Below are 23,432 nucleotides of genomic sequence, written 5' to 3' on the forward strand. Positions count from 1 at the left end.
AGCAGCCGCCGGGTCCGGGCGGCGGGAGGTGGCCGAGGGGAGCGGGAAGGATGCGGAAAGAAGAGAACGAGGCTGCGGTGCTCAGGCGGGCGCTGCCAAGCCGGGCAGTGCAGCCGCCAGCTCGCAAGTCCGGGGGACGGACCATCGCCTCTACCCTCTCCTGTGCCCCACTTGCATCACACCGACACGACTTTCACGGCCCCTGCAAAGCGTGGCACGACAAAAAGCTGTTTTCTCCCTTTGTCCTCCCCCCCTTAGTCCCTCCACAAGAGGCAGAAGGCAGTGCCTGCTGACGGAGCTGTAAATCAGGGTCAGGGTATTTGCTGGCCAGGGTGTTGTTATTCTCCAAGTTGTGGCTCTGACCCAGACTCCATTAAAAATCATTGTCTTCCGAAATATTGACCTCTGCCTGTCTCCGGTCTTTGCAGGCAACTTCAGTCTGCAGGAAAAACCCTGGCAACATGTAAGTAATGTATGAGCATATTTGTGACCTCTCTTGGCAAGGCTCAAGTGCAAGGCTAGAGAACCTCACTACAATTTGATATGGTTGTATTTCTATGAGCCCATTTTCAGAACTTGTTCAAAGAACCAATAATTCCTAGAACTGCCACCAAAAAGCCTCAATCAATCAACCATTGGTTGCTAAATCTTAATTTCCAACACAGCCACCATCCTTTGACAAGACAAACTACAAATTCCAATCCAACACAGAAACAAAACCTCCTACCCAGGGCTGAGCAGAGATGGTTTGGAAACCTGTGCTTCTTTGTTGGTGACAGCCTCATATTTGCTGTGTAACACAAATGCCTGTTCCTGTGTTTTCTTCTGCACCTTCTCAATCAGTGCTCTCTATCCAAAAACAACGTTGCAAGTAAACATCCTTTTTAGTGCTCATCTATACTACCTCCCATTTGAGACACAACAAGGAGCAGCACAAACCTTGGAGTGAGGAAGGCCCCTGATGGATGGAAGAGAGGTCAACCTCATTTATAACCGATTTATGAAGTGTTTTCACATGCAGAGTGTTCCCAGAAGCTCACTCCTTAGCACCTTGACTCCCTCAGCACCTCTCCCTTAACGTGCTTCTCCAGATATAGGAAGCATTTCTGCTTTGCAAAGACCAGATTTCATTGACCTGTGAGTTTTTTTAACATGACAGGGGTTGCCCTTTTGATTTACTTCTCTGATTTGCAGCAGAGAAAGTCTAGATCAAACTCTTTGTCTGATGTAATAGCCATGGACACCCTGATTTTCTCACCTACCTTCACAGATGCAAGACCACTCAAGCCCTGGTGACATCTAAGGCTGTTCCAAGTACAAAAGCAATACCACAGACAAATCTGTTAATGAACTAGGCACTCAATTTTCAAGCTAGCAGATAAACTAGAAAAAAACCCAGCTGGCACAAGCCTGAATCTTGCAGGAAACAGTAAGAAGCAATGTCAGCTTTAGAATCTGAGCAAGGTATTCCAAGAGTCCTGCTTCATGACCTTGAGGATTTCTATTTTTAAGGAAGAGTTTGTTTTGGGCCTTATTCACTGTGGCACTGAGATTTGCTTACAATGATGGTCAAATGCAAGCTCCTTGCATTTTTCTCTTCTTTCTTCGCAGGAGAAAACCGCAGTATTGGGCCTGGACCCACCTGGCATTGGTAGCAGGGCACTTCCACAGCTGGTGAGTGTTCAAAAGAGCTTGCTGTTCATCTCTGAGACTTTGGTTTCACTTCTCTGCCCTGCAGCTCTGCATGAGCAGCCGGGCAGTGCAATAGCTCTCTACTCTGTATCTTCCCTTGCTCTCACTGAAAAGGCACTGCAGCAGCCTTTTCCGACCCAAACCACAAAATGTTTGTGAGCAACAAGGATTTATCTGCTCTATTGCAGCCAGTGACCCTGCAGGAATAGCAGAGGTGTGGCATGAAGGCAGGTTACATGCTGCCCAGAAGCCTGGTCCCACTGGTCCCAGCTCCTCTAAACCAGGCAAGATATTCCTGTTTAGTAGCAAAGGCAAACTGGGAAGTCACCCTGTGAGTGAGTGGTCCTGTCTTTCCCCAACCAAAGAGCTTATAAAAAGGCACACTGTGATAAAGAACTGTTTTGTTGGGTTTTCGTTGGTGTGTTTTGTTTTGTTTTTTTTTTTTGAGAGGGAGCTACTATGAGAAAACAAACTTATAATGAGAAAAATTACAGAGGAGAATTTACTTCCCTGGGACCGGCAGTTTGAAAACTCCTGGTGCTTATAGGGTGGCTACCATTTTGCAAGACAGAAGTGAGTCCTTGGATTTCATATATGTTTGTGCTATTTTCTTAGGAATTCTTTATTTTTGTGCTTTTCTCAGGTGTTTTTCTTTAATCCAAAATAAAGTGACTTTGCTTAAAAGGCTACAGTCAACCAAAACTCTGCCGTGCAGAACCTGCTATGCCAAGATCCTTTTTCTATTTGGTCGTAGGGCACTTCTGTAATAAATTACATCACTACATTTCCTTCCTTAATTTTGTCTTTATGTTAAATCCAGCTGTAATTTTCAGTTTATTCTGGGCCCAGAGCAAGCCTTTAGGACTCAACTGATTAAAAGATCATTTTAAAAGGCAGGTCAGATCTGGGAAGGGACATGTTGTGCACCCTTATAGTATCTAACTCTATAACAGAGATCTCTGTTATCTGTCTCTGTTACCCAGATCCATAACCGCCATTTTCATCAGAGCTGCCTTGTGCAATGGAGCAGGAGTGTGATGTTAATGGTACTCACCATCCTTGAGACAGGTGACATGTGTGTATGTGTCCTGTGGGGAAATTTCGGACAATACTCCTGGGCCAGATTGCTTGGACCAGATCTCGTTTTGGGGATCTAAGCTGTTTGTCTCAGCACCATGAAGTGGTGCTGCTTTGCAGGCAGGTACCAGAAACTATCAAGCTGTTATTACACCACTGGCATTTTGATTTGAAGGTGACAGAGACACTCCAAATGCTGTAATATTTAAGCAATGGCCAATGATTACAGTTTGCTGTTGCTCAAGAAGCTTCCTTATTCAGTAATAGCAAGTGATGTACCCAGCACTGCAGCTGGAGATGGGGTCTGTGGGGGTTGAGTGCTGCACAGATACAGAAAAGAATGCAGACATGACTTCTTACACCCTCTAGCATTACAAGGCTGTAATTAAATCCCTTTTTCTGACAAACTCTGTATAAGCCCAAGGGATGAGCTGGCACTTGAAGCCTGCTGGGAGTTTGCATCAGTACACAGAACAAAAGGGGAGACGTTTCCCCACCATTTTACTGTCTGCTCATTGAATGTATCTTCAGCTCAGCTGGGTACTTCCCGGCACACAGGCTTAAAATGGAGCCTGCAGTTTTTTTGCTTCATCTCTTCAGGGGCAAATATACTGAGCCATTGATTAGGTTATTTTGGGATCATGGCATGGTACAATTGCTTGCTGTTATTCTGGCAGTCATTTCTCAGAAGCCTGTTATGCACGTTTTATAAAGCTCTACAAAAAGCAGAGCTCCCCGAGAACGTTTTACACAGCACGTTTCTGATGTGCCTTTGTGCGCAAGTTGTTTGTATCTCGGTAGCAGCCAAAGAGCCATTCAGATGTGTTGGTTGCTATAGTAATTACTTTCCTTGGGAACTAAAATAATAGCTTACAGCTCCTGCAGCTCGCTGTTGTGTAGGCTGCCTTGAACCAGAGACACTTCCATGTTGTTTTGGAGGGGGCTGGGGACTATAATGTATGCCAAGAGACAGACTTTCCTCTCTCCTTTCTATGCTTGTGCAGCTAATTTTGAATTTAACCTTTGCAGAGGATGTGCTACAGGTCTAAAGGTTCAAAAATAAAAGCAGCTTATGCAACAGTAGGACAGCTTTGCAGCTGCGGTTTCTGATGGGGCGAAGACTTGGATTTGCTTTCCATTTCTGTTACTGAAAGCTTGTGGGAGAGAGACTGAGGCTCACACTGAGACATGCACAGTGCTGAGGACCCTACAAAGGAGTGGGTGCAGGGCTCAGAGGAGTTTCGAAAATGCCTCAGCAAGTCGAGCAGGAACATGACAAGTAGGACAGCTCTGCTTCATTCAGTATTTTTTCCACTGGTGAAGTAACTGCTGTAAGGACCTGCATCTCTGAAGAGGGCTCTGCATTGTCGTGGAGGAAGCACCAAACAGGAAGGCCTGTAAGTTGCTTTGGGCTGCTGGACTGACAAAACTGCAGCTCACAGCCAGATGGGCTGGCATGGCATGGCACTTCTGGATCTGCCAAGGAAGTAGAAGAAGAAAGGCAAGGGCAAGTGGCAAAATAAATTATAAGCCCGATTACCCTTCTGCATCATGAAGCAGCTGTAGGTTGACTGCAGACCACACTCATGACTCACAGGGGTTGACCTACATAAGGGTCCCAGCACCAGGAACAAGTATCAATTTGGTTTTGCACTCAGAGGACAGCAAAAGGGGAGGAGGATATAAAAAAGGGCTTGGGGGAGGGGGGCAGGAGGAGATAAGATGAAAGGACAGAGAAAACAAATAGGGAAAGCATTTTGCCTCATGGTGCTGTCCTAGAAAATTTGCTCTCAGATGTATACATGGCTGCACTGGCAGCTGGCAGAGAGATGCCAAAGGGAGATTAGAGCATCACCTACTAAAGGCTGTGAATGCACAGCAGTTCCTGTTTGAGCAACAGCAAGAAGCAGAGTTGAAGGGAAGGAGGGTGTTTGTGGAAACCACAGGGCAAAACTGGGGGCCTTCATGTGGGAGGGGGATGTGCTTGGCTTGCAGGCAGCTGGTGATAAGAACTTACTTCACACATGCAGATGTGCAGATCCATTCCCCCACTCCCCAATTTAGGCATAGCATACACACAGGTTTTGTGTCTACACAGCTGTGCTGCTAAGTACAGTGCTTTACCAACAGAGCTAAAACAACAGGGAGTTGTATGAGCATCCCCATTCTCCCCAGGTAGTGCTGGATAAAGCACCCTTTGGCATGCCCACATGTTCCTATATGAGGCAACGACAACAACACTGGTATAACTAAAGCAAGGTGATTTATTTTATGGAGGGATAGCTCTGGAAAGCCAAGGGTGATGCTGTTGTTGCAGTAAGTGGCAGTCCAGGACTGCTCTGATGCCCCAGAGCCTCACGGAGGCAGAGAGAGCCTATGGATGCTGGGTATGGGGGCTCAGCCTGCCTTGTCTGCCTGTCCCTCCAGCCTGGGACAGGCTCGTTGTACCCTGCCTTCAGCTGACACCAGGCTGGTTGGAATTCAAGAGGACATGGTTTTGGTGTTCCCAAGCCCTCTTCCCCTCACAGTGTGGATGTAGCCAAGATTACTTGGGTAGTGTCTCTAAGGATAGTGCTTAAAGATCATGGAAATCCCAGGGTAAGACAGGATGATAGACTTTGTTAAGGAAATCTCTGAAAAAAAATGATACAGGAAATCTGGAAGTGCTTCACTGCAAGGACTTATGACTCTCTATTGTATTTTTAAATTTCTTTTTATGATTAGAGAGACAAACCTTTAACTCCCAACTGTCCCATTGTGCAGGCTTCAACTATGAGAACATGTAAAGTGTCTGTTCTGTATTAAACTTGTTGTTGTGATGTTTCTTTTTTTTTTCTTATCTGGGAATTTCCTATGGCCCTTTTATAAAGCCCTTGGGTTAAGTTTTCTGGTTTTTTATCAGAAAATTTAGCAGCATTTGTAGTCCTAGTGGATTGTGTCATACCAAAAACTCAAAATTGTCCCTGAAGCACACGGGTAGAGACAATATTTAAGCTACAAAATCCTAAATGCAGAGGGGGAAAAAAAAGTATTTATGTGTCAAGATGCTCTAAGAACAAAAAAAGTAAATCAAAGGTATGTGAAGATAAAATTTCACAATCAGTCCAGTGTATTACTTGATTCCATAGAATGTCATCTGTCTTTGAAACAGCTGTATTCATGGTGGCCAACACCTGCACTTTTAGCAGAGTAACAAAATTTGTTTCTTTAACCACAGTGTCCTCAGATGTAGGAGAATCTTGGCTTTCCTTAAACAGGAAATCTGCAGTTGTTATGGGGACTTTAAAGCATAATTAAAAACATGATCCAAGGATGAGATACAGTCTCAAGTTACCACAAGGCAAACAAAATAGTTCAGATTGATTTAGCCACAAAAATGCGACTTCTGATCTTTAAACCATGGTTTAGGTGGGGAGCAGGTGTAATTCACGACTTGATTTCTAGGATTGGCAGCACTGGTCTAAAGAATGATTAATGAGAGCATTTCTGGACCACTAGATTTTTCTTTGGGTTAATTTGGGAATCAATTTTGTTATTAATTATTTTATATTTGACATTTGCAATGACTCAGAACCTGCACTTTAGGAAGCCTTGTTATATTAAAAGCAAAAACTGCAGCTATATTAAAAATTTGGGGAGGCTGCAAAAACCTTCCTCTACTGGCGAAACAGTTTGTGCTAGGTAAGTATTCTTGCTGGCATAATAATAATGATTTCTTCTCAGCAGCAACTCTTCTCCCAGAAAGACATCATAAGATGAAAAAAATCTCCAAAGTTTGCTGTCACATGTCATTAAAATTACTTACATCACTGTATGGTAGGTAGCCTGTCTAAATGTGTGGCAACTGCTGGACAATGCATGAATGCTCCTGTGGAGTGTGAAAAGCTGAAGTGTGTCACCCAAGAAAGAGTGTCAATGGCACCCTAAGGACATGCTTCATCAAGTGCAACTTGCTACTCAACTCATGGGAGCTCTAGAGGGGTAGCAAAGATGGTCCATAGACCTTATCTGTATAAACAGCATTTCCTCAGGCAGGGAGGTTGTGCCAGACAAATGAATAGTCATGGAGTAGCTCAGGTGGTAATATGTATTGCAATTGCATAAGAGATAGCTGACTGCACATAGATACCTACCACGAGTTCACTGAGCCCGATTCCTCCACCCCCACACAGTGTTGTCATCTGTGCTGCCAGCAGCAGCAGCAGCCATGTCATTGTCACAGGTTTAGATGATGTCAGTTAGAGCTAAGTGCAAGTGGGAATTATTTAATTTAATTTTATTTTGCTTTTCTTTCTTGTGAAGCAATACTTGGTGAACTCACCCCCTTTGTTATAGTCAAAATCCTTGTGCTAGTGTCATGCTTGGGGAGTCCAGGAAGGTGGTAAAAGTAATGCTGTAGGGAAATCACAAGGGATTTACCTCAAGGCCATTGCAGCTAACTAGGTAAAATGGTACAAAATGTTTTTTATGGCTTTAGCCACCAGAACCTTCTTTGGAATAGGCGAAAATAAATGTAGACAACATCTTAATGATAAGCAATAGAACTAATCCTGATGTACCACATATAGCAGAACTGCTTTTTTCTTACAAAGTATCCGTGCTGTATAATGTGCATTAAACCACTGCCCAAGCAAACAAATGTATAAGAGGCTGGTTTGTGCTCTGGGGTTGTAGCATCTCCCACCCACACAAGGATAGGGAAACATCTGTTCTGCACCCAGTCTCACCCTGTAGACATTTTTTCTTACCAGTCAGATCAAAATCCATCACCAGTTTGCATTCCTGTCACTGCAAGAAAAGCAGTCTAGTGGTGCTGCACCATCTTGAATGGAAAGAGACAAAGGAGATCAAGGTTAGAAATAGAACACAATAACTTGTAGGAAAGCACCTGGCTCTCAGACATTCTCTCACTTAGATACTGAACCTTATGCTCCAGTTAAGTTTTCGCCATTGAAGAGCAAAATGCAAACCACAGAACTTCAATTAAACTACTATATTAGCAAATCACATCCTTTCTGGTAGCTCTGGTAGCTCTTCTTCACAGGTGCTTACCAAGTGGTGATTCTGAGAAGCAACCCCTGTTTCACAAATTAAGCACTGATCATTTCTAGGAAGTGTTGCCTAATATAAATCCAGAATTGTGAGCATTTTCTCCCTTGAAGATGCAACACTCAGGAACAAAAAAAATGCTTCCAAGATCTCTGCCTTTAAAATGAAGCGGCTATTTTAAGACAGGGAGGACAGTCCTGGTACCTGGATACAACTTTCTCCACAGATGGCAGTTCAGGTTGTAAGCAAAGATCAGACCTGGCTAAGGGCATGATTTATGTCCACAGAACAGGAAAGCTTTTGACCTCCTCAGCAGGACAGGCTGCCCCAGGATTGGAGCATTACACTGACAGGTAGCTAGGGCCTCTTACCTTTGCAGGCCGTGTTGGTCAGCCCTCTTTTCTCTCCACACCCCCCAATGTCCTGCTCGCTCCTCATGATTCTGTGTCCACATTTCCTGAGCCAGGCAGGACAAGGAAGTTGCCTGGGTTTCTTTCAGAGCACTTGACTACGCACAGGGCACAGCCAATGTGTGTGGCACATCCACGTCTCCTGGACATGCCAACAATCCAGCAACCTGCCAGCAAAAGGAAGAAATTTTGGAACTGCAGTTATTTAATGCTACAGCCACAAAGAAGCAAAGCCATCCCTTGATGGGGATGTGAATATTCTGTTACAGTGTCTTAAACAACAAATGGTGTCTACTATTTATGCAGAAAAAAGTGATCTGAACCAGAGAGAGGAAATACTGGCTAGACAGATACATTACACTGTCCACCCAATGCTGGTAACCAAACAAACCATAAAGGTAAAAAACCACCACCCATGTAGGGGCCCCATACCTGGGGAAGAGCCGTAACTCTGGGACTTTTATCTTTGCTGTGGCTGAACGGTGCAAACAAGTGTAGTGGCTCTTTTCTGCTAGTGTATCTCTATTGTATTCAAGTCTGAAAAATCCTACAGGATGACCTGTCAGGTTGCCTTTTTATCCTTTTAACAGAGGGTAATCACACATGCTGTGTATAACAAAGAAAAAGAACAAAGCGTGCAAAGTCAAAAACATACATAATGGAACATGCCAAGATGAAAGTTTTAAATGCAAGCTGATTTTGTCCCCTCATGCCTAACTTGTTGTGATAAGTACTTTTATTTTACAGTCATTGATTCATTTGCTCATGGGGCCTCAGCCTCACTTGGTGTACTGAGCAGGCTGTGCCCAGATAGCTCAGTTTTTGCTTTCCTCCCACTCAGACAGGGAGCCCAGAGCTCCTCAGCTCATCACTGGTAAAACTGACTTGTTTTCTTTTGAGTATTTTTCACTGCTGTAGGGAAGTGCATCACTGCCATGTGAGTGAGCAGCTGCTGCAGTCTGCTGCAGGGGTAGAAGACTGATATGTAGACAGATTTTGGCCAGATGTGTTCTGGCCATGCACTTTTCAAGAGACCATTTGAAATGCTTAAGGCCTGATTTCACAGATAATGCAATTTTATTTTGCACTCGGTTCTGAAAACCAATTCTGAGGTTGCCAGCTCAGTGTAAGAAGATGAGCTAAAAACAGTGACTGATGGTAAGCAACTGGTTTAAGTAACTTGCCTATATTACATTGTCTGAAGAGAAAGCAGTGTCATCACTTTTAAGCTCCTTGTGTATCTGTGCATCTATGTGCACAATGACTCTATATATAGACAGAAACATAGTGGTAATGAACAAAAACATTTTAAAACTTTGTGTCAGGTGATCCAAAAGAAAACCTGAGATCTGCTTTTGTGATTTTATGGATTGTGTACTTGAACTGACTACTGTTGAGTTGGCCCTGGCATGGAAGCATTTAAAAATCATGCTTTTCAGGTGTAATCAAAGGAATTAATTTTTTTTTTTTAAGAAGTACTCATTAGACAGAGATAAACTTCTCTAAGTTTACTTAGAGAACTAAAACTTGGAGTTATTTGGAGTCTGATGCCTTAAGAAACAATAAATATCCCAGTATTTGTGATCCTTTTGGAAGTGCTGGCAACAATGCAAGGCTTGGTGATTCTGCCATGTAAGGCAATGTAAGTCCTTACTGGTCAGTGGATCTGACCTCTACCACAGCTGTTTATCGACCCAAGCACACACCAATTTAGGTATTCAAGCCAGTGTCAAATATGCTGAGCAGTCACGGTTCCTCTTGACAACAACTAGTGTATCACATGCTTAGTACTACCAAGCTTTGGTTTCAGAAGTCCTACAATGAGTACCCAGACATAGGAGTCTCTAGGCTGCTGGTGGGTTGAAAAGAGTAGCAAGTAGCAAGGAGAAGCAAGCACTGTCCAGCCCAGAGGAGAACATGGACAAATCAGAAAGAAAATAATAAAATAATTAAAACTGAGAAGCAATTCCCAGTTTGGTTTGCCCAGGTATATTGGTGTTTTCACCATCCCTCCGCAACTGAGGCAGAGGCAACTTCCAGCAGGAGGGTGGTCAGAGCACTCATTTCTTAAACTGCTGAGACTAAACTCCCAAGAAGGAACCAAAACCCTGAAAGTGTAATGCTTTAGCATTGTAAGACACATTCCTCGCTACAGTGAGCTAATAGCTTAATGTAATGTAAATTACAGTAAAGGATGTAAGAAAGGCAGGGCACAAAAGGAAGAGGAGAGAAAATTGTACTGGTAACAACATGTAATTCCAAACTATGAGTGTAATTATGCGATTTAAATTTCTGCAGGGTTTGGGGATTTTTCTTCATATCATTGTTCTGCTCTTTCTGTAATTATGTGGTTATACTCGACTGCACAGTGGCAAGCAAATAAAACTAATTGCTGTTCTTATTGGAGGGTAGCGGACTGAAACCATGACTTCTGTTTATCACCTCCAGGTAACAAAAATTGTATGAAAAGAACTCTTTCAGGCAGCATTAGCATCTTTCTTCTCTCTCTCTCTCTCTCTCTTTTATACAAAAGCAGCAGGTCTGATGAGCAACATAACAGTGAAATCTGTCTGCTGAGTCAGATGCTCAGTTACAAACTTACATAATTGGAGTGTATTTCCATATTCCCTCCCTCCTTTCCTACTCATGAGGCACAGGCAGAAAAAAGGACTGCTCCAAGGATGCTCACAGTAGTGAGCAAGGAAGCCTCAATGTTACAAGTTAAAAAAGTAAAACATCTTAACATCTCCACAGTGGAACAATTAAATACTGTACTAAGTCAGCAAAGCAGGGTCTGCTACCCAGTGGCACTAGAACCCACATACTGCACAGAGGCATCCTGAAACTCTGCTGTTTCTGAGAACACTCAGTAAATAAGAATTTGGTTAAACAGTATGTCACAGGATCACACAGGATGGTTTTGGGTTGGAAGGGACCTTAAAGATCATCTCGTTCCAAACCTTTATGGAGAACATGGAAGGGCCTGGTGTCATTTCTCCATTTTCAGAAAAGTACTTCTAAGTACATGGAGGATATTATTAAAGAAAATCTAATTATTGCAGCATTTCAATGCCATTTTCTGACTCTGGTACATTCTGTGATTTCTCACGCTGTTACTTTTTGCAATGTTATGGTGTAAATGTCTGCTAAAATCCCAGAGCTCTACCACATAAAACTAATTTACTAGAAACTTCATCTGGCAAGTAAGCAGAAATATCAGCAGTGTATTTGGAAAGAAGTGCTTTATGTTCATAGATGGCATGTTCCTCATTGGCTGTTTCAAACTACAACAGATGTACGCACAGCTTCAGCCCTGTGGACTGTATGCTCTCAAAGTTGCAATGCTCTTTGTTAAAAAATAGGTACAGGTATAAGAAATACTGAAAGAAAAACATAAACTAAGAAACAAAGACCAAAAAGAAAATGAGAATGTGAGAAACACAGCAAGTTCAGTTAAATCAAGTGTATGTGCTTGAAGATAAGGTGATTAGATGAGCTGAGAGATGCAGATTCAAATCATGCCAGGCAGAATGGGAAACTGAACCTCCGCCTACTTCTTGGAGGAGTGCCTTTACTACTGGGTTTCAGAATAACAGAAAATGTGTAAACAACATTATCTGCTTTCTTTTCTAGCTTTCAAAGCCTACAAATACCATTTCAGATTGAACAACATGTTTTATTTGATAGGTATGGGCCTTTGGGTTTTTCCCCACACACACACACAAAGAAGAAGAAAATAATAGCATTTACTTTGGCTGTCTTCTGAATAATTTCCCTCCCTCCTATTTGGCTGCTCAAGTGAAAAAGCAATCATGTATCCATTCTCCAGTGATCTATTTCAAGCAAGGTTCCACTCCACATCCATCTCGGTTTGGCATCCACAGCTGCAGAAACTAATTCAGCTAGAAAGTCCTGTAAGCCACTTATAACATTGGGAGTCTTCTTGCCATGCCTCCATTCACAAAGAAGTCTTCTCCTGGACAAACTGACAAGACACAGATTGGATAGGTGGTCTGCAAAATGGGTAGAAAACTGGCTAACAGGCAGCACTCAGAGGATGGTGATTAATGTTTTTAACTTGGGTTGGCAACCTCTCACAAGTGCCCCCCCCCCCATTGACATTGGGCTCCATGCTGTCCATCCAATGATTTGGATGATGGGGGTTGAAAGCACCTTCATCAAGTTTACTGATGACACTAAACTGGGTGGTGAGGACAACCTGCCCTATGAGGAAAGACTGAAGGAGTTAGGTCTCATCTCTCTGGAGAAGGCTTGGGGGCAGGGGGCTAATGTCAGTATACCTCAGTATATCTCAATCTCTCTTCACAAAGAGCCACATGGAGAAGACAAGGAGCAACATGAATTTTTTAACAGTAAGAACAGCCAGTGACTGGAACCCAGGGATGTGACGGTAGAGTCCCTGTCATGGGAGGTTTCCATGCTGCTACTGGACAGGGTGCTAGATAACCTCATCTAGGTTCCCTCCCATAAAAGTTGGACCAATGATTTTTCCAGCTCCCTTCCAGCCTGGGCTGTTGGATGGTTGTACGATTCTCTGCACACACGCAGAGAACGGGCTCCCAGAGCCACCTTCGGTAACATGGCCCTGAAAAGGAACCCGAGCAGACCTACCATTTGCCAGCACACAGACCTGCGTGCAGCACAGTGCGAGGAGTGCAAGCAAGTCTAATGCTCACCGGGCTCGCAGGGATCGCACAAAGTGCGCTGCTGTTTCTCACCGGTGGACACCGGACCCCATCGGCCCACTTGAACTTCTTGCAAGGGGCCGAGGGCCAGGTATGGGTGCTCAGGAGCGGCCTCACGGCTCCCCGAAGCCCCCGTGACCTTGGCAACTCGCGGATGCCGTGGCCCTCGCGGCCGGGACACACTGGCCGCCCCGGGGCCTGCGTCCTCCGCCGCCCAATGAGTGGCTCCGGGAAGCAGACAAAGGCGGCGGGGCCTGCCAGAGGCGGCGGTGGGCAAGGAAAAGGCCGCCGATCCAGAGGCGCTGTGCGGACACCCGACGCCCCTCAGACCGTCCCCGCTGCCACTGCCTTCCCCCGCCCGACCCTGAGGCACCGCGGGGGGCGGGGCCGGGGCCGCCTCACCGCGCGCTGACGGGCTCGCTCCTCGCCCAATCGCCGCCGCTCTGGCTCCTGATTGACATCCCCTCTGACCTATCGCCGCGGCGCACTCGCTCCCTCCCCGGCTGGGAGCCAATCGCGACACCGGTGGCGGGCGGGGGGTGGGGCCCGGCGCGGGGCGGGCCGTGTGTGGGGCCGGGGCGCAGAGCATCGCTCGGGGTCGGCGGTGCCGCCGGCTCTGTCCCTGCTCCCGCTTCTCCCTCACCGCCCGCCGCCCCTTCCCTTCCCGCCCCTTCCCTTCCCTCCCCTCCGCGGCCATGTCGTCGCCGTCGTCCGGGGAGCGGTACGAGGAGGAAGAGGAGGAGGAGGAGGACGGCGCCTACGAGAGCCAGGCCAAGCGGCTGAAGCCCAGCGCCGCCGCCGAGGAGGGCGAGATCGAGTACAGCGGCGCGGAGGAGAGCGAGGGCCGGCGGGACAAGCCCCCCGCGCCGCGCGGCGGCGGCGGCTTCTCGGGCGGGGTGAGGAGGGACGCGGGGCCGGCGGGCGGGGGGCGTCTCCCCTCAAGATGCGGGCGGGGGGAGGGGGCCCGTCCGGCCCGTCCCGCCCCTCCCGCGAGCGAGGCCGCGCCCGCCCCCGGCGCTGCTGCCCCGGCGGGGGGGCCCTGCCCGAGAGGGGGGGCCGGGGGGCTTCGCGAGGCCTTCCCGGGGTCGGGGCCACCCAGGATATGGAGGCGCTCCGGGCCGGGAATGGCGGGGGACACCGGGATGGGTCCTCTGCTCCGCAGACGTGCGCTTGTTCCTCGCCGGAGCTGCCCGCGTGAAGGGGCTGAGCCTGCGGATGGATGGATGGATGGATGGATGGATGGATGGATGGATGGATTTCGGGTCTGAGACTCAGGGATTGCCGGTGTTCCCGTGGGCAGCTGGGTTGCCTTTAGGGAAGTATCGCCATTGCACATTTTGTGCCTGCCCTGTTGCTGATCGTAACTATAGAAACATGGGGGGATGTGTTGAAACCAAGGCAGAGGGTACCTTTCATCCTTCCGCTTTACCTTTGTGTCTGGCAGAGTACAGTGATAAGGCTGCTCATAAACGATTGCCTCCTTTTTAAATTCATTTGTATTTCTACTTTCTTCCTCCCCCACAAGCGTTGCTATAATCACACCGGTTCACTATATTTTGTTTTTTGCGACGTACCTTTTCTTCATGAATATGCATTTAAGTATCAAGATAGTCCTCGACCCATGAATTTGGGCTAACAACACTTTTGTGCCTGCTGTTTGATTCCTTAACTAACTGTCCGTCTGATTGTGACCATTTTTCTTCTTGATGACTCTTTCTGTTTCTTACTTGAACAAACCAGATCAAGAAAACGTCCGTTTAACGGCAAACCTCGACATTTAGAATACCTGTTTTATGCTTTGTTAAAATGAACTTGCTTAGATAAGTTATCCCAACTTGTCGCTGGAATAAGTTAGTGAGAGAGCATTTGCTGTTACCATTTCTCCATCAGTTAAATCTTTTGATGGAGAGGGTACCTGCTCAATTTGTTGTTGTGGTTTAACCCTCGCCTACAACCAAGCACCCCACAGCCTCTCACTCCTTCCCCCCCAGTCTGATGGGGGAGAGAATCAGAAGGGTACAAGTGAGAAAACTCACAATGTCCCCTCTTCCTTCTTTTTCCCTCACTTTATATGCTGAGCATGATGTCATACAGTTTGGGATATCCCTTAGGTCAGCTGAGGTCACCTCTCTCGGCTGTGCTCACTGCTGGAGCTGTAGAAGAAGCAGAGAAAGCCTTGATTCTGTGCAGTAAGCACTGCTCAGCAGTAAGGAAGATGTGTCTGTATTTAATCAACACTGTTTCCAGCACAAATACAAATTATATCTCATTCTACAATGCAGAAAATTAACTTCGCCCCAGCCAAAACTAGCACGTTATTACAAAAGTTCCCTGATAAACTGCAACAAAATACATCTCTGGAGAGAACTATTGTAATTCTCCAGTTTCTTGTGATGCAGCATCGTCTCTGTTGCAGTCAAGACTTAGCAGTGGCCTCTGTCTTAAAGGCCAGTTCTGAATGGAATCCATATATTTGCTTAAGCTATCTCGAAATTTTGTTGTGTAGGAGAGCTGGACATCCTGCAGTGAGTGTTTCAAGTTGCAACAAGATTCTGCTCTGGCCTTTGCTCTTTTCTGCATTACTTTATGAAATCAACTGGTTCTTACCTTTCTCTTTTTCCTTCTTTCTGGGTTCTGGCTCAGAGTGTCTTCATGATGTATCAGTATCTCAGTTTTTCTGAGTTAATGTGCAGTAATGCTGCCCTGCCCCTTTAGGTAATGAGAGTATGGAGTATGTAACTTTACATTTAGGCTCTCAAGAATGGCACGTGCTGAGTCTTGTGAGTAAAGAAACTGAAGCAAATGTGTAGCAGGTCAAGAACATGAGGGTTTTTAGGCAGCTTGTTGTGTCAGTTGTAGTGTACCTCAAGGAGGTACGTGGTCAGTGGGGATTTATTGGCAAAGCTGTGTTCCCATATTCACTATTGGAGAGGCAGAAGTTGTCTTGATAGTAGAGATCAAGCTAGTTTTTTAAAAATAAGCTATAACATCAAGTGGATATAATAACATCAAGTGGATATATGAAAAATGAATGACTGAGTGCTTTTGTTAGTAATTTTTGTGAAGCATTTAGTAGCAAAATGCCAGCATCTATTAAATAGAGTTGGTACGAATTTTCATTATTTTTTTTTTCTCTAATAGGTGCAAAACTGTACAGGAAACTTACTTATTCTGTGACATATCTTATTAATTTTTCTGCAGGGAAATGTTCTCAGCTTATAAAAGTTGTATGGGGTTCAGACATACAAGATGAAGGTAGGCTGAGAGGAAGGAATAAGTGGAAGTATCCTGGATTGCTCAGAAGAGAGCAGAAAAAGAATAAGTAGGAGGAACTATAGAGAATGGGGAACTAGGAGGAGAAATGGGAAAATGGATGACCAGGGTAAAAAGAGTGGTAGGAGTCTGGTAGCCTCACTGTTTGATTTTTTTTTTTTTTTTTAATTTTCCCCTGACATATGCCCTGGAATATCAGTGAACTGTACACTCATGGATTAAATGCACCTGTTGTATAAAAGCTCTTTGTGGTAGGACCCTGCTGAGCAGGTTGGTGGGGTCTCCTTCCTGGGCTGTATTTATTGTTGTGGCAGTTTCCTGTTCTGGGATTGTTTCGTTTGGCTGAAAAAGACTTTCACGTGGACACTTCTCATAACTTAGATGTGTACCCTCTTCTTCATGGCTCATCTCCAGACTGAGGAGCACAGAGAGCCAGGAACAGTCCAGAATGTTGACCAGGGAAAGAGCAGGATGTGTTCTTGCAGAAATATTCAGTGAGGGAGAGTACGATTTGGAAGAAGGACCCTTATAGAGGCAGTGTTGAATGCTAATGAGGCTTTGGCAGAGGAATCAGATTTGCAGTGTAGCAGAATGTCAGGACACTGGGAAAATGTGGGCTAAGAGCTGTGTTTAAGGGAGTCGAGGGGGTCTTTCAGCTCCATCCCCTCTCCTTCCCTTAAATTTCAGTTTTATTGATTAATGTTTTATTTATACAACCTGTAACATCCACTTCATCGCTGTCTCTAACATACCTATTCTTAAACGTTTCTGTGAGGTAGGGAAGATCTATTATACCTGTTTTTACAGTTGGGGAAGTGAGATGTGGTGTTTAAATACACAAACATATGAGCTACCGCAAGGTAAGATAGGGACGTAAATGTGCAGCTTCTCATCCGCTCTGTTGAAACTTCCTGGGCAGTGTTCTTGCCTGGTGGTGAGTGGAAGGCAGCTCTCTTTGCAACTCAGTTGCTTGGTGTCTGTCACAGACAGTGTGGTAACAGCAGCTGGATGCAATGAATTCAGATCTTGACCTATTTTCCAGTGACTTGTTCAAGTATCTGTTTCTTAAATGAAGTACATCCTAGAAATTGGTTTTGGAGTAAGTGTAAGTCATCTTCCCTCCGTTGTCCTCTCTCTCAAAAAAAGTAACCATTACCTTCAGGCTAGTTCTTCTTCCAGTATCTCGGGTTGAATCTCCTGATCACAGTGTTGTGTGGGGTTTTGTTTTAGGGTGGTGTTTGCTTGGCTTTTGGTTTTGGTTGGTTTTTTTTTTTTTTTTGAAGGATGTTCAGTTTGTGCTGAGCAGAGAGGAAAATATAACAGACTATTTCATTTGGAAGGGACTTGCATCAGTCATCTAGTCCAACTCCCTGACCACTTCAGGGCAAATTCAGAATTGGCAGAGAGCTGATATTCTGTTCTGTAGCAGTTGAAATCATTGAAAGGGTAGAATGCTAGGAAGAAGTATGCATTAAACAAGAGAAATGATACCCAAACTCGTCATCCAAAATGAAACTGAACTGTCAGGTAGACTTCCAGAGTATGGAATCATCAGACCACTCCCCGTGGGCAGTACTGAGATTATCAGGAAATGTGTTGTGTACCTTCTCTTTGCCTTTTTAGTGCAATAATTTTAGCTACCTGTGTCATTCTGCGAGGTAGTTGGATGCAGATCAGTCCATAATTAGGCATTCATGAAGTTTTGGGCACTTATATACTTACTAAGCAACCTTTTAGGGCTTCCCCCCTCGGCCTCCAGTTCTTATTTATAAAAGAAAGTTCAAAGCAATTAAGAGGCATGGGGAGAGAGGAAAAAAGTTGAGAGTAAATAGGATAATCTGAATGGTGAGAAATTAAATAACAATATATTTAGGTACCTGGGGGAGAGAATATGAGAGAGGAGTGCCATCCTTGTGCAGTAAGGAAAAAAAGAGAGATGGAGGAGGTAAGCAGTGAAAAGATAAAGAAGCAGATGCTCAAAAAAGGTATTATGAATTAGTAGGACTAATGTGAGTATACTGACTGGAAAGCATCTGGAGAAAGGGCAAAGGACACATTTTTGTGCAAACAGTTGGTGAAAAAGTTTCAGTCTAGAATTGATGAGCAAGAAAGACATCATCCTAGAGCCCATGATTACTTTCTTCTTTTTTGGAATGGAAGATCATAATTAGTTGTCAAGAAACCATTGATATATTTCAAATGTTGTCTAGAGCTATGTAGGTCACAAAAAAATGGATGTTAAAATGCTACAGCTGTTCTTTGAAGCTGCTTCTGTTACAGTCTTACCTATATGAAGTCACTTGTTTTTACTTCATCTGCTTGGTTATGTCAGTGCTTCCCTTTGTACCTCAGCTCTGTTTCAAGGTTAGCATTTTTATGTTCTTAGCTTCCTTCTTGAGGGAGACCTTTTCTGTCCTTGTTACTGGTCTTGAGCACACAGAAAGGAAGTCTGTTTCTGTTATCTGTTTAAATAGTTGCATTTTCTGTCCAGCTGATGATCTTCAAGAAATTGTTATTGAGCTTTCAAAACCCCCTAAGCTGTGTGTATATATATATATGTATTAATGGTACAACAACAGCATCAGCTACTCTGTTCTCCTGGATTTGAGGGAGTGCAAGGGTCATGGTGGAGTTTTGCCTGGGGCTTTTGTGCCATCATGGGAGTTGAGTGACTGAAAGACTCCTTTGTAGGTGGAGAAATAATGGTGGTGGTTTAGTCTGTACAGGAGCAGATGCTTTGATGTGACCTTTGCCTATGTGCCAGCTCGTGTAGTTTTCAAGGTTCAGTGACTGTGAGATCTTGGTCAAAATCCTGTATTTTTCATCTCTGGAAAGAAATTACAGGAGCAGTTGGATGAGTTGTGTACATTCTGACCTCAGCTGTAGATGCACTTTACACTATGCAGCCACATTTGATTTTTTTCATGTGGTCTAGTGGTTTTGTTTCTCCTTCTAGAGGAAATCAAGGATCATTTTAGATTTGCTTGATACTGTAGCTTTGTATCTGCAAAACCTGTTTAACAATAACAGCCAGTATGCTCTGTGAATGTTAGTTTGAGGCTTCCTGGCTCAGGACTGACTTACGCTCAGTTCCTGTGCTGCTGGCTAGAAACTATTTTAAGTAAAGCAGAGACCCTCTGATTTGGCCACCTCAGTGGTTTTATCTGTGTAAATGAGGTTCTGAACTGCTATGTAGGTAAGTCCTTAAGTTCATGGCAACATTTCCCTGTTTTGTGTTCTTTTTTTTTGGGGGGGGGGGGAGATTGTTGTTGTTTGGGGGGCTTTTTGTTTGTTTGGTTGGTTTTTATTCCATGCTTCTTGAGCTTCTGAACAGGTTACTGTAGTAGCAGTAGCTTCTGATTCGTGCTAAATCTCTTACTAAACCTTGCTAAAAGAATGCTTTTCTGTGTGATGTTATGGGAGAAAGAAATTCAGCTTGGAAAGCCAAATGTTGCTTTAACCACAAAAGGTAGCAAAATTTGAATTTGTTGGTGGTTCTGAGAATAATTCAAGTTGCAGAAGTGAGAAGACCTGTATATGTGGATATAATTCCTGTAGAACAGATTTGAAGATGCAACTATGAAAGTCTTAATTTTTGAGAGAGTTAGAAAGATTTGTATCTACTAATACAAAGGGTTATGCATGACACATGTGAATGGAAACTGTAACAGAAGTTTGAATTGGGAAGGGGAGGAAGAGCAAAATACTATTCCTTTATGATCCATCTTCTGAAAAGCTTGACTTGATTTCTGGAGGTACTAGTTCAGTAAGGTAGCGAGTAGCAAGTACTAAGCTGCTAGTACCTGCTAGTAACTCTTTCTAGTGAACCTTTGCTTCAGTGAGCAAATCATTGCTTATATTTACCGTCTGGTTAGACAGAAATATTATTGAGATTTCTTGAATATATTAAAAAACCCTAACAGAAAATGTGTAGCCCTAGCACTGACTGGGATCTTAAGATAGTAGCAGTTATGCAGGGCAATGAATAATCAGTTTAATAACTTTTGATTTTTCTGTAGACCGTAAATAAAGTAAAAGTGCCTGCTATCTTAACACCTTAGAGCAATAGGCTTTGCAGGAAAAATGGTAATTATTATTTGTTTTCTTTTGAAGGTTTCCTTAGGTGCTTCTTTCAGCTTTGAAAAATATGAATGTAGTTTAAGAATATATAAGCTGAAAATAAAACCTCTCTGTAGTTTTGTTCCTTCTGCAGTTGCCTAAGCATTTGGAGTTCAAAGTATTAACCTTTCATGACTACTTTGATCACTGCTGCTGCTGTAGACCTGAGCTGATTGATTCAGGATATAAATATCTTATGCCAATATCACTGGTGGTGTTTTACCAGCATTGTCAGAGTTCTTATTCAAAGAAATGTGTTGCCACTTAAAATGCTTTCATACTGCAAACAAATAAAATGTGGGCTAAGCTTAAAAAGTTACACAGCAGATTGTTCTGACATCTGAGGAAGTCTGAAGTGCTGGCTTTTGGCTCAAACAGAATGGTCAAATCTTTGACTTAAAGAAAAAAATGTGTAATTTTTTAGTGAGAACTGCATATGTAACACAAGAGTTAAACACAGGGTTCAATTTGTAATTATCTGGAATGTGGTTTTTTCCTTGAATCTGTTGTTCAAGTGGACAGGGAAGAGAGGAATGTCCAGTAGTAGTAGCAGTCGTTGTGGTTACTTAATTACTGGAGCTTAATGCTCCTTTGTGCTACAGATGAGAACCTCTCTGCTATACTACTGTTTATGAGAAAGTGAAAAATCAACAAGACTTGATCTGCTAGATTGAACACGTTGATGTAGTTGCTAAATTTGAATACATCAACTTTACACTGCTGTTACACATACGAAATTTGAGTGCTGGATATTTGCAGTATATTTTAACGTGCCCTTTATTATCTCTAATCTTTTTTTATTCTCTCTCATGATTAGCGTACATAATTTCTTTTTTTTTTTTTTACCCTCAGTGTCTTAAAATATATAAGGTAAATTTCAGCCTTACTTCAGGCTTTGCATGAAAAGATTAGCTGATTCCAGCCCAAATTCTCCAGTCACACTGAACACTAAGACTGCCTGAAGTCATGGTGGTAGCTCTGAAAAATGTTCATGGTGGGAATTCTGTATGCTAATGTACAATGTCTGGATCTGTTAATGGTATTCAACCTTGAGGTGAAAGGAGAGAGCATTGTGAGTCTTTAAAAACATGTATGAACAGTGTTCAGAATTAGAAGAATATTCAGAATTATTTCAAGTGTAGTCCAGAAATGGCATTTTCTTGCATTGTGGAGCACAGCTCTACATACATTAGAAAAATGCACAATTTTCATTCAGTTTACTGATGTCCCTTGTTTGTTCTTGCTTTTTTTGTTCCCCCAACCTGTCTCAAACAAATACTGGCAACAAACAGGAAGAGTGTCAGAAATATTTTAGCTATTGGGCATGTCCTAATTTTTTTTTTATGCTCTTAATGAATAGGGTGTAAGACCTCCTGCAATTCAACCAGTGTTAAATAGGCTACTTTTTTTTATATCAGAAAAAACTTGTTTGTGCAAACAGATTAATTAAATCTGAAAAGCTTTTTTATTTTAAGTAGACTTCAGCAACGGAACTTGGCAATCTGTTTGGAAAGAAAAGTTCAATTATTTAACATGTGCTTAGGCTGTGCGTTTAGATGGCTGCTTCTGGACCTAGTGTGGTGTCTACCAAATTTAATTTTAGTTAACGATAACAGTATTTCTTGTTCCGTGTTGAATTTTAAAATGTCATTTTGTTGCTAGGATGCCGGGGGAAGTCATCACAAAGTCTCTGTTTCTCCTGTCGTCCATGTCCGAGGGCTGTGTGAATCAGTTGTGGAAGCAGATCTCGTGGAAGCTCTTGAAAAGTTTGGAACCATATGGTATGTCTTTGAGATGGTTCGTTTAGAAAAAAACATGTCATATGTGGCCATTGTGGGGCTTGGGAGCTGTTTTGAGTAAGCATGTAGGGAAACTTACTGGGATGTTTCTCTCACCAGCTATGTCATGATGATGCCATTTAAACGCCAGGCTCTGGTGGAGTTTGAAAACGTAGAAAGTGCAAAGAAATGTGTAACATTTGCAGCAGATGAACCTGTGTATATTGCTGGGCAGCAGGCCTTCTTCAACTACTCCACAAGTAAGAGGATTACTCGGCCAGGGAACACTGATGACCCATCTGGTGGAAATAAAGTTCTCCTGTTGTCAATTCAGAATCCTCTCTACCCAATTACAGTGGTATGTTTCTTCTTTTATTTGATGTTTTTTCATAAAATAATACAAAGCAGAGAGCAGCAATCTGTTATATTATTTTCATTGTGTATTATCTGTTAATTTGAGTCAGAAATTAACTTCACCTACCAAAGCTTTATACCATCTTCACATAGGTAATGTGAATGTTTTAAAGGGAGGGTTTTTTGAGATGATTCAGTCTTGTATGGATATTTCACAATACATTTGAAGACTTCTGAGGTCAGGATTTTGAAATGTTTTAAGTTGCTGCATGCTTCTGAAATACTTCCAAATGTGTTGCCACAACATCAAGATTGTTCTTTAGCCTTTAGGCTCTTGAGTAGTGTATGTTTAAAGAGCAAGTAATTTTTCCAGCAGGAAGGGTTATTTTATTGCAGTCCTTCTTCAGTATTTCCTTTGTGGAAACTTGAAACCTTCATCTATTGATGATCAACTCCAGTTTGATGGAAGCTTCCTATTTTTATTTGGGCCAATACATTTTCCTTTTCAGTATTTCAAGTCATACCATATATACAGTTGCGTCCTAATTTATTGCCATTTATTTATGACACACGTACATGGATTTTTTTAAGATACAGATTTTTTTTTTTGCTAGTATTTAAGAGTGTATGTTGTATCATGCATTGAATGCTTATATTTTTCATAGAGATTTTATAGTACATGTTGAATTGCACAGAAATATCTCAGGAAAAAATTAGAAATTGTGTTCTGTGATACAAGCATGAATTACTTAGGGAAGTGTGTAGGACAGTATGGATCAATCAAAGTGTTTGGGTTGTGTGGAACCATGTAACAATGCAGGTATTAAGTTTTGTTTAATGTGCTGTATATTATGCTAGCAAATTGATTGCAACTTAGTATTCCTGAAATTACCTCAAGTAGTCAGTTACATGTCGTGCTTTGTGCTTCAGTGTTTCGTGAATATTGATGGGTTTTTGCCTGTTGATTCATTAGT

At 43.3% G+C, this 23,432-nt stretch overlaps 1 protein-coding gene and 1 long non-coding RNA gene across 4 annotated transcripts in view; one reads left to right on the forward strand and one right to left on the reverse strand.

The window, feature by feature from the left end:
- Nucleotides 1-28: 28 nt before the first annotated feature.
- On the reverse strand, nt 29-13,250 carry LOC116785096. 3 transcript variants are annotated; one of them, XR_004356380.1, is made up of 5 exons: nt 12,926-13,250; nt 8,661-8,834; nt 8,190-8,395; nt 7,518-7,591; nt 29-4,245 (listed from the first exon to the last, which is right to left on the reverse strand). It is a non-coding gene; the product is annotated as an uncharacterized LOC116785096 (long non-coding RNA). The 3 variants fall into 3 exon arrangements; XR_004356381.1 differs by lacking the exon at nt 29-4,245 and adding an exon at nt 7,031-7,162; XR_004356379.1 differs by lacking the exon at nt 29-4,245 and having other exon boundaries at nt 7,206-7,591; nt 12,926-13,249.
- Nucleotides 13,251-13,499: 249 nt separating this feature from the next.
- The window catches only part of HNRNPLL (heterogeneous nuclear ribonucleoprotein L like), a 28,089-nt gene continuing 18,156 nt past the window's right edge, over nt 13,500-23,432 (forward strand). The window contains exons 1-3 of the mRNA XM_032682877.1: nt 13,500-13,830; nt 21,989-22,107; nt 22,225-22,462. Of these exons, the coding sequence (XP_032538768.1) occupies nt 13,630-13,830; nt 21,989-22,107; nt 22,225-22,462 (558 nt within the window). The 5' untranslated portion in view covers nt 13,500-13,629. The remainder of the gene's footprint in view (nt 13,831-21,988; nt 22,108-22,224; nt 22,463-23,432) is intronic.

Source organism: Chiroxiphia lanceolata, chromosome 3, assembly GCF_009829145.1.
Source record: "Chiroxiphia lanceolata isolate bChiLan1 chromosome 3, bChiLan1.pri, whole genome shotgun sequence".
Taxonomy (NCBI): Eukaryota; Metazoa; Chordata; class Aves; order Passeriformes; family Pipridae; genus Chiroxiphia; species Chiroxiphia lanceolata.